Consider the following 11,267-nt stretch of genomic DNA (forward strand, 5'->3'; position numbering starts at 1 on the left):
ATAGCAGTGGTCCCCAAACTTTTTGGCACCAGGGACCAGTTTTGTAGAAGACAATGTTTCTACAGACCAGGAAGGAGGGGGATGATTTCAGGTTTGTTCAAGCACATTTGAAAAGACCCTGATGCTGGGAAAGATTGAGGGCAGGAGGAGAAGGGGATGACAGAAGATGAGATGGTTGGATGGCATCACCGACTCTCTAGACACGGGTTTGGGTAAACTCTGGGAGTTGGTGATGGACAGGGAGGCCTGGCATGCTGTGGTTAATGGGGTCGCAAAGAGTCAGACACGACTGAGGGACTGAACTGAACAAGCACATTTATTGTGCACTTTGTTGCTATGATTATTACATCAGCTCCACCTCGATCATCCAGGATTAGATCCCAGAGGCTGGGGATGCCTGACCTACAGGGCGCTGGGAATGGGTGGAAATAGAACAATCGTGGAGTGTGCGTGCGTAGGGAAGGGCACTTCTCTGAGCAAAAATTTTGCACAGTTCTGGTTTGGGGCATCATGTTAATGATTCTTACACTTGAAGAAATAAATAAGGATAGAGAAAACTCTAAGATGGAATACAAACAGAGACAAATGAACAAAATAGTATTTCAACAGAAAAGTTCTGAAGAACCTAATAACCTAGGGGGCAACCAAATAGCCCAGGCAGCAAAAAAAATAGTGAACTCCGAACACAGGATTTTGACTGTGTCCTTTAGGCTAAAGACAAAACGAACTTTAAATAAATATTTGACTATGTGAGTAGGCTTCCTTCCCACAGCGATGTGAGTTAGCAAATCTGAAATGACTTTCTGAATGCCCAAGGATTAAACTTATAAGTAAATATGTGGGAAATGATGGGAACCAGGTTTCTCTTTGTATGAGAAAGAAGAAGAGTAGAAGGAAGCCTGTGGTGCGGATTAGGAAAGCTACCTAAGAAGACCACAGAACCCATCCCAGGTTCAGACAGATACAGATAGAGAGAGAGAGAATTTGAGCATCAGAATAACAAAAATATAAGATTATAGCCTATTAAGGAAAATAAGCGTAAGGAGTTCACACTGGTATTGATAGGGAAAATTCTTGATAGTAGAAATTCAACTAATGAATTAAAAGGAATGATATGCCTAGAAAAAAATCACCATTTGACCACATTATAATTATGGATTCAAATAAGAATCACCAACGCATACTAAAATTAGGGAAGGGAGAGTTTGAGAGGCAACAAGATATAGACATAGTCTGAAAGTCTCTCTCATAAGATACTATTCAAAGGGGGAAAAATAATAACTTTACAGCAGAGAAACCTGGTAGATTCCATGTAAATCAAGCAATCAAATTAGCACCACTAATGGGACAAATAGGCATAAGATGTCTCCTATGATGAACTGGGAAGGACAAAACATAACCCTCTGGTCTTCCTGCCAAGAAAGTGTAGCCTGAGCTGAATCACGAGAAGACAGCAGATAATCCTGAGTTGACGGGCATGTTACAACATAGCTAGCCAAGGGGACTTCCCTGACAGTCCTGTGGTTAAGGCTTGCCTTCCAGTGTAGGTGTGCCAGTTCAATCCCCAGTCAGGGAACTAACTCCCAAGTGCCTTGTGGCCAAAACCAAAACAAAACCCTCATAAAAACAGAAGCAATATTGTAACAAAATCAAAAAAGACTTTTAAAACAATGATCTACATCAAAAATTTAAAAAATAGCTGACTAGCACTTTCTAAAGATGTCAACGTTACAAGACACAAAGACTCAGGGACTGTTCCAAACTCCAGAAAGTCAAAGAAAAGTGACAACCAACTTGATCCAGGGTGTTCTTTTGTCCTACAGGACATTACTGGGAAAGCTGGGGAAATCTCAATCAAGTCTATAGTTTAGATAACAGCGCCATAGCGACATTCATTTCCTGAACTGAACTGGTTACATAAGAGCACTTTTGGAATAAAGAGACATCATTTTCTTAACATACCAACGATTCAGGAAAAAACATAGATAGAGAGAGAGGATAGAGCCAACATGGTAAAATGTTAACATTTTGGGAATACGGATGAAGAGCGTACGGCAATTCTTTGTACTATTCTTACAATCCTTCTGTGAGTTTGAAATCATGTCAAAGTAAAAAGGTTTCCCTGATTGTCCTGAAAAAACCTTAGGAAATCTAACATCAGAAGACCACAGTTCTCCACCACCAGCCAAGGTACAGCTGGCTCCCGGGTCTCTGGAACATTCAGAACTTTGCTAGGTAGAATCATGGCATTATGGTTATGCCTTAAAATGCCTTTATCTTGTGAGAGATTCATACTGAAATATTTAAGGGCACAATTATGGGAAACCTGAGATTCGCTTGAAGATTTTCCAGCAAAAACGAAATGAGAAATAAGGGAGGAGGAACCACAGAGAAGAAACGAGATTGGCAAAATACGAATACTGATTGAAGCTGGGTGAAGGGGATGTGGGCTTCGGTGTGCAATTCTCTTGATTTGTGTGTGTGGGTATGAAAAATTCTATTAAAAAGTGTTTTTCTTTAATTTTTAATTTTTTTAATTTTAAAATCTTTAATTCTTACATGCGTTCCCAAACATGAACCCCCCTCCCACCTCCCTCCCCATAACATCTCTCTGGGTCATCCCCATGCACCAGCCCCAAGAATGCTGTATCCTGCATCAGACATAGACTGGCGATTTGATTCTTACATGATAGTATACATGTTAGAATGCCATTCTCCCAAATCATCCCACCCTCTCCCTCTCCCTCTGAGTCCAAAAGTTAAAAAGTGTTGTTTTTTTTTTTTAATAGAAGGGATGGCAGGAAAATAACATTCACTGAGTGTCTGTGCTTGGCTTTCCAGGGGAGAGAGCTGTAGGGCCTTCTGGGAAGCTTTTCAGTTGGAATGATGTATAAGCTCAAACTTTCTGACTTAACAAGCTTGGCTTTTCAGCATCACCAGGAAATGTTTACTACTTGCTGGGCAACAGCTCAAGGGACTGGAAAGAGCAGAGGTAGGCTGTGCAGGGTGGGTGGTGGGAGGGGACACCTGGTAAGGCCCAGGAGGGCCCAGAGCCGCCGCTGCCTGCACTCGGCCTTCTCTGGGCAAAGGGCCCTCTCCAGGCTGCCCTGCCCACAATCTCTGCCCTCCTCCTGTCACCCAGAAACAAGTGACAAGAGCTGCTCCTCTGGGGACCCACCCGAGGCACCCAGAAAAGCACGTGCTCTTCCACAAGACAGGGAAGGGACTGCCACGCATTTTCGAGATTTTTCCTTTGAAAATGGGTCTTCCCCACCCACCCCACCCCCCTGCCGCCAAAGCTTGGGTACCCAGAGGAATAAGCTTCAGATACCTGGAAAGAACCATTCTTCTAGAGCACTCTTCTTCTCAACAATATTACTTCAACCAGGCATGAGATAGCTGATGGGAACATCTTGTGTGAGGAGGCAGAGGCCTTTAAGGAAGGGAGAAGGGGACTGCCCTGGCAGTCCAGGTGGTTAAGACTCCAATGGGTGGGGCACAGGTTTTGATCCCTGGTGGGGGAACTAAGATCTCACATGCCACAGCCAAAAAATAGAAGGAAAAAAAAAAAAAAAAAAAGGGAACAGCTCTCCATGTTGGTACCATAGGTTACAAGGAGGAAAAGTGAAAGTGTTAGTCACTCAATCATGTCCCACTCTTTGCAACCCCATGGACTGTAGCCCACCAGGCTTCTCTGTCCATGGGATTCTCCAGGCAAGAATACTGGAGTGGGTTGCCATGCCCTCCTCCAGGAGATCTTCCCAACCCAGAAATCAAACCCTGGTCTCCTGCATTTAGGCAGATCTTTTACTGTCTGAGCCACCAGGGAAGCCCCACAAGGAGGAAACAGATTTTCAGTTGGGGGGCGAGGGGGGGGGATTGATTCCTGGTATAGCAATGTGTGTATCAGGTAGTAGGGGAAAAATAAAAAAGAACTGGGAAACAGCTGCAGGCAGCTCAGGTGGAAGACTGTCTACAGCCAACGTGCCGCGTCGCTCACACCTGGTATGAGCTGCCTGCTTCCTGGTGAGCTTTGGAGCAGAGAAGTCTGCCCAACAAGGGGTCCACCAGTTGGGCTCAGGAGGGAGGGGCCTGCTTTTTTGAGTGGAAGGCACTTGGCTCACATGATCGAACTTCTTCTTTAGGATAACCACCAGATGTAGGTGCTGTAGGTGCCAGCAATGTTTACCGATGAGGAATTTGCCCCAGCTCACCCTATTAGGGATGATGCAGAGCCAAGGAGTGCACCCAGGGCTGCCCAGTTCCAAAGACCTTGTCAGGAACATCCCTGGTGGTCCAGCGGTTAAGACTCTGCACTCTCAATGCAGGAGCCCAGGTTCCATCCCAGGTCAAGGAACTAGATCCCACATGTTACCACTGAGACCCAGCACAGCCAAATAAATAAATATTGTAAAAAAAAAAAAAAAGCGATCTTGTGCCCACCCAGTCCACTACTCCTCCTGCCCACCAGCTACAGTGCTGGCCTGGGCGTCAGGACACCTGAGTTGTATTCCCATTTTTGGTTGGTTGCAGGATCTGGGCTGTTTATTCCACCTCAGAGAGTCACAGTAAAGATCAAATGATAACGCCTGATTACAGGACCTTGTGAAATGTTATGTTGTTCCTCTTCTTTTTAATAGAGCTAGGTGCAGAGAAGGCTTGCTGGCACTTGCTGATGGCTAGCTGTTGAAATGTGTTTTACTGCTGGTTTCTTAGCGGGCAAAGTCTAGACGGGCACAGCTGTGCCAAATGGCTGTGGTGTGTTGTTTTGAATTTTGTCACTTCAGATCACTAATCACCCACTTACACGCTAAGTAGGCGCTGATTCATACACAGAGCGATTCTTATGCAAGGCCCAACCTGCCATCTGGTGCCTCCCTGAATTATGCTAATTAGAAAGCGCAGAGCTATGCAGTGGCAGAGTGGCCTGGAAAAGTCCCAACAATTGCTTAAAGGTAGAGAAATGGCATTCTGGAGCCCGTTAGGAAGGCAAAGTACTAACTAGTCCTTCATAACCCAGCATGCGCTTATCCTTTGTCCAAGGGAAGAGTTTGTCTCGATTGACCAGTGTCTTTTGTGAAACAATGAAACGCCCTTCCTGCAGACCTCTCTCCTCCATCAGGGACTTGCTCTCTCTGATTTATGGAAGATAGATAGACAGCCAGCCAGCCAAGACATTCACCCAGATCTGTCTGATTCCAAAGGCTTCTCTAAAGACCTAGTGCCCACCCAGTAGGTGGGTACTATTCATACACATCTATGGTGGGTGCGTGTGTGCACAGTCAGTCATGTCTGACTCCTTGTGACCCCATGGGCTCCTCTGTCAATGGAATTTCCAGGCAAGAATACTGGAGGGGGTTGCCATTTCCTTCTCCAGGGGATCTAACCCATGTCTCTTGCATCTCCTGCACTGGCAGGCAGGTTCTTTATCAGCTGAGTCACCGGAGGCCCCAATATCTGAATCTATATTGGTATATCTACAGCTATAAAGATACTGCACAGGAGACAGGAATCAAGACCATCCCCAAGAAAAAGAAATGCAAAAAAGAAAAATGGGTGCCTGAGGAGGACTTACAATTAGCTGTGAAAAGAAGGGAAGTGAAAAGCAAAGGAGAAAAGGAAAGATATACCCATTTGAATGCAGAGTTCCAAAGAATAGCAAGGAGAGATAAGAAAGCCTTCCTCAGTGATCAATGCAAAGAAATAGAGGAAAACAACAGAATGGGAAAGACTAGAGATCTCTTCAAGAAAATTAGAGATACCAAGGGAACATTTCATGCAAAGATGGGCTCGATAAAGGACAGAAAAGGTCTGGACCTAACAGAAGCAGAAGATATTAAGAAGAGGTGGCAAAATACACAGAAGAACTGTACAAAAAAGAGCTTCATGACCAAGATAATCATGATGGTGTGATCACCCACCTAGAGCCAGGCATCCTGGAATGTGAAGTCAAGTGGGCCTTAGAAAGCGTCACTATGAACAAAGCTGTGGAGGTGATGGAATTCCAGTTGAGCTATTTCAAATCCTGAAAGATGATGCTGTGAAAGTGCTGCACTCCATATGCCAGCAAATTTGGAAAACTCAGCAGTGGCCACAGGACTGGAAAAGGTCAGTTTTCATTCCAACCCCAAAGAAAGGCAATGCCAAAGAATGCTCAAACTACCACGCAGTTGCACTCATCTCACATGCTAGTAAAGTAATGCTCAAAATTCTCCAAGCCAGGCTTCAGCAATACGTGAACCGTGAACTTCCAGATGTTCAAGCTGGATTTAGAAAAGGCAGAGGAACCAGAGGTCAAATTGCCAACATCTGCTGGATCATCGAAAAAGCAAGAGAGTTCCAGAAAACCATCTATTTCTGCTTTATTGACTATGCTAAAGCCTTTGTGTGGATCACAATAAACTGTGGGAAATTCTTCAAGAGATGGGAATACCAGACCACCTGACCTGCCTCATGAAAAACCTGTATGCAGGTCAGGAAGCAACAGTTAGAACTGGACATGGAACAACAGACTGGTTCCAAACAGGAAAAGGAGTACATCAAGGCTGTATATTGTCACCTGCTTATTGAACTTATATGAAGAGTACGTCATGAGAAACACTGGGCTGGAGGAAGCACAAGCTGGAATCAAGATTGCTGGGAGAAATATCAATAACCTCAGATACGCAGATGACACCACCCTTATGGCAGAAAGTGAAGAACTAAAGAGCCTCTTGATGAAAGTGAAAGAGGAGAGTGAAAAAGTTGACTTAAATCTCAACATTCAGAAAACTAAGATCATGGCATCCCATCACTTCATGGGAAATAGATGGGGAAACAGTGGGAACAGTATCAGATTTTATTTTGGGGGGCTCCAAAATCACTGCAGATGGTGATTGCAGCCATGAAATTAAAAGATGCTTACTCCTTGGAAGGAAAGTTATGACCAACCTAGATAGCATATTAAAAAGCAGAGACATTACTTTGTCAACAAAGGTTCATCTAGTCAAGGCTATGGTTTTTCCAGTGGTCATGTATGGATGTGAGAGTGGGACTATAAAGAAAGCTGAGTGCCGAAGAATTGATGCTTTTGAACTGTAGTGTTGGAGAAGACTCTTGAGAGTCCCTTTGACTGCAAGGAGATCCAACCAGTCCATCCCAAAGGGGATCAGTCCTGGGTGTTCATTGGAAGGACTGAAGTTGAAGCTGAACTCCAATACTTTGGCCACCTGATGTGAAGAGCTGACTCATTTGAAAAGATCCTGATGCTGGGAGGGATTGGGGGCAGGAAGAGAAGGGGAAGACAGAGGATGAGATGGTTGGATGGCATCACCGACTCAATGGACATGGGTTTGGGTGGACTCCAGGAGTTGGTGATGGACAGGGAAGCCTGGCATGCTGCAGTTCATGGGGTCGCAAAGAGTCAGACACGACTGAGCGACTGAACTGAGAACTGGAACAGATATATCTATATCTATCTATACCTATAGATCAATAAATAGATGTAAAGAGAGAGAAGCCACACAGTCCATGCTTCCCACGGTCATCCTGATTCCAAGTCTCATGCATGCGTTTACTCAATTTTGAATCCCAACTTTTTATTTGAAAAATGCACTCACCATACCTATGCACCATTTCAGGGACAGGCCAACAGATGTTACTGTGATAAAGAAGAGGAAAATATCCTTCTGACTGTCAAAGCTAGACAGAGAGAAATCACAGCACTAGACTTTGGCCTTTGGTAGGAAGGCAGCGTGAGTCAGCCTACACGTTGGTCTACACACTTGTTGCTGCCTCTAAACGTGTTGGTTGGTTTGGAAGTGTGAGTGCACTGGGCAGGCATGTGATGGGATCTCTCTGCCAAAAGTACTGCTACACCACAATGGCATCCACAATCACACACAGTCACCAAAACAGCCTGGGTGTGATATTAGAGGTATATAGTATTTCTTTCTGGACACATAAATACTAATTAGAATTCCTGTACTGGTCTGCTAGGACTGCCTAAGCAACGTACTGTAGCCTGGTGTGTGGTCTAAAACAGACATTTATTTTTCTCAGTTCTGGAGGTTAGAAATTCAAAGTCAAGGTGCCAGTATGGCAGGTCCTAGTGAGAGCTCTCCTCCTGGCTTCTCCCTCTCTCCCTACATTATGTGTGTGTGTGGTGGGGAAAAACAGAGACAGACAGGCAAGAGACAGAAAACAAGCTCTTCAGTGTCTCTTCCTATCAGGGCATTAATCCCATCATAAGGATCCTACCCTCATAACCTCGTCTGAATTATCTCCCCAAAGGCCCCCTCTCCAAGTCCATCCCATGGGGGTTTGGATTTCAACACAGGAGCTTGAGAGTGGACACAATTCTGTCCACAGAAGTTCTCAATTTAAAAGAGATTTTCAAAATCTTGAAAAATATCTGTTTCTTACAGCTCCACTCTCCAGATCCATGAAATGACCAAACTTTCCCTGGAAAGGGCAAAGAGTCAATAGCTTCCCTTTTGCAGGTCAAGTGGTCTGTGGGGAAGTGCATGTTTGAATAAGAGGGTATCTATCTACCTGTGAGTTTTGATATTTAACATCGTAAGTGAAAGTTGCTCAGTCGTGTCCGACTCTTTGCAACCCCATGGGCTATATAGTCCATGGAATTCTCCAGGCCAGAATCCTGGAGTGTGTAGCCTTTCCCTTCTCCAGGGCATCTTCCCAACCCAGGGATCGAGCCCAGGTCTCCTACATTGCAGGTGGATTCTTTACCAGCTGAGCCACAAGGCAGGCTCAAGAATATTAATAGAGTGGGTAGCCTATCCCTTCTACATCTTCTCTAACATTGTAAACACATATGTAAAAGACCTAAGAAGTCATGTTTAAGGAGATAAGCCCCACCCCCCCGACCCCGCCCCAGATCTCTTGGGCAGGTGTGCTAAACAAGGAGACCAAGAGGCGGCACCGGGGGTGGGTATGCGGCTGTTCAAGAGCGGAGGTGAATGTGGCAGCCGGATCTCTGGGCTCCCAGCCCAGGGGGCGGCCCAGAGCCCTGTAAAGAGCCTTCGCCCCGGGGTCAGACTCCCGCAGGAAATCCTCGCCCCACCTGCCTCTCGACAGCCCAAGCCCCACCGCACCCCCTGGCATCAGCTGTGTGATGACAGAGGTTTCTGGGAGCCCGCCCCCCGGCAGGCAGGACAGGGTAGGAGTTGGGTGTGGACCAGGAGGTACTGGGCCAGCTCTTCTCTAAGTCTCCCTGTGAGCCCCTTTAGAAAGGGGAGTGAGTGGGGGGTTGCTCAAATGTGACCAGCAGGAGGCTGCAGGAGCCCTGCCTGCTGGCTGCCCGCGTCCTCTGTCACAGGGCCACCACCCGGGGAGGTGGGGCACTGGCTTGGGAAGCTGTCTGGAGATGGTGCTCCCTGGAACCCAAATTCAAGGAGCCTAAGGATCAACTGCACAGTTTACTCCCTGCACCGTATTTTCAGCCTCAGAAACAACCTTATCGAGTTCTATCAGGAGGTGCAGGTGTCAAGTGACTAGGAGTGAACAGACATCTGGCTGGACTAGTTGGTGCCCCGAATTCCTCCTCCTTCCCATCACCATCGTCCCCCCAGTTCTCACTGGCACCCCTGGCCCCTGCTTGGCTCAGACAAATGGCCTGATGAACCAGAGGCAGCAGCCCCTTGGCTGGGGCGGGTCTCCTCATCACACACATCAGCTCCCTAAACCTCAACAGGTCCCCTTCAAGCTCTGCAGATACTCCCAGCTTCTCCCAGGTGTGATGCCCAGAAGGGTTTTCTGCATCCAGGAGCTGACCAGGGACAGAAGAAGGGATGCAGATGTCAATCACATTGCTATGTGAAAATCCAGGGGAAAGCCTTCTTTTCTATTGGGTCCAGGTGCATGAGATTAGGGCTGGCACATTGGTTTGTTTTCTTCTTTTGATTAGAGAATTCTTCTGAGATTCAAAGGAAGGGGAAATAAACACAGTGCCTCAGCTGACACAGGTGCTTTACACACTCCTGCCGCATTCTAGAGCAGCTCCTTGTCCCTGTGGGTTGAGTGGCTGCCCTGGTGTGTTCCTGAGCATACCTGCTGGGCTGGTTATGCTGATGTCCAGTCACTCAGTCGTGTCCGACTCTTTTCAACCCCATGGACTGCAGCATGCCAGACCTCCTTGTCCATCACTAACTCCTGGAGCTTACTCAAACCCATGTCTATTGAGTCGGTAATGCCATCCAACCATCTCATCCTCTGTTGTCCCCTTCTTCTCCTGCCATTAATCTTTCCTAGCATCAGGGTCTTTTCAAATGAGTCAGTTCTTCCCATCAGGTGGCCAAAGTATTTGGAGTTTCAGCTTCAGCATCAGTCCTTCCTGGCCTTAATCTAGAACTGTCTCAGAAAGAGCTCCTCAGGATGGTAGATCTGTTGGTTGGGCCCTCAGAAGTATCCTGAAACCGGCTAGAAACCACATTCCTGCCCCCTGACCCTCTGGGGGTTGCATGGGAATGGGCCTGAAGGCCCTGAGCTCCTGACTCACCCACGTTTCCAACACATCTGCCCCAGGGTCTTAGGTGCCAGGTGACGATCCTGATGCCACCATGTCCACCTGCAATAATTCCTAAATGCTATCCCAGCATGACCCAAAGCTATGCTGCCTGTGAGGAATGGGTAAGGGAAATTTAATTTCGACTTAAAGAAGGGTGTTATCAAAGAGGCTGGAAGTGCTGGAGGGCTTCCTCGCCTCCCTGCTGGCAAGCCCCCTAGAGCTCAGGGCTGGAGAGGCCACCTGCCCCTCCTTCCTCTCCAGGCCCTGGCTCACTGTATGCTCCAAGCAAGGGAGAAGGAAGGAGAAAGGAAAGGAGGGTGGACTGGGTTGAACAGTGCCCCCATCAAAATCTAGGTCCACCGGGAAGCAAAGAAGGCCCTGTTTGGACTTACCGAGAACCTTGCAGGCCTCTTGAATGAGCTTAATGGTGATGACGTCATCATACACTGTATAAGTCATGAAGGCGTCTTGCACGTCTGCAGAAGCTCTGAAAGATAAATCACAGTACCATGGAAACCCAGCAACTGGAGTTCTGCCCCAGGAATACATCCATCGACCTGGCAAGATACAGCAAGAACATTCCTGATTGAAAGGAATGGGAAGCATTGGTGTGTTTGTGTCTCAGCTCTCCACTGACACTTTCCCTGGGCCCTGGTCTGAGCCAAGAGCTCCCTTCTCAAGTAGAAGGTAGCTCGCTTCACAGTAGACGATGTGGTTCCCCAACTTCTGTCGAGAACATTGGTCTTACCCTCTGGCCTGGGCT

At 46.8% G+C, this 11,267-nt stretch overlaps 1 protein-coding gene across 1 annotated transcript in view; it reads right to left on the reverse strand.

Annotated features, from left to right (window-relative positions):
- Window positions 1–10,978, reverse strand: part of LOC138446500 (guanylate cyclase soluble subunit beta-2-like) — a 46,999-nt gene extending 36,021 nt beyond the window's left edge. The window contains 1 exon segment of the mRNA XM_069601397.1: window positions 10,897–10,978. Within this exon segment, the coding sequence (XP_069457498.1) occupies window positions 10,897–10,963 (67 nt within the window). The 5' untranslated portion in view covers window positions 10,964–10,978.
- Between the last annotated feature and the right edge of the window lie 289 nt (window positions 10,979–11,267).

This window comes from Ovis canadensis, chromosome 10 (genome assembly GCF_042477335.2).
Source record: "Ovis canadensis isolate MfBH-ARS-UI-01 breed Bighorn chromosome 10, ARS-UI_OviCan_v2, whole genome shotgun sequence".
In the NCBI taxonomy this organism is placed as follows: Eukaryota; Metazoa; Chordata; class Mammalia; order Artiodactyla; family Bovidae; genus Ovis; species Ovis canadensis.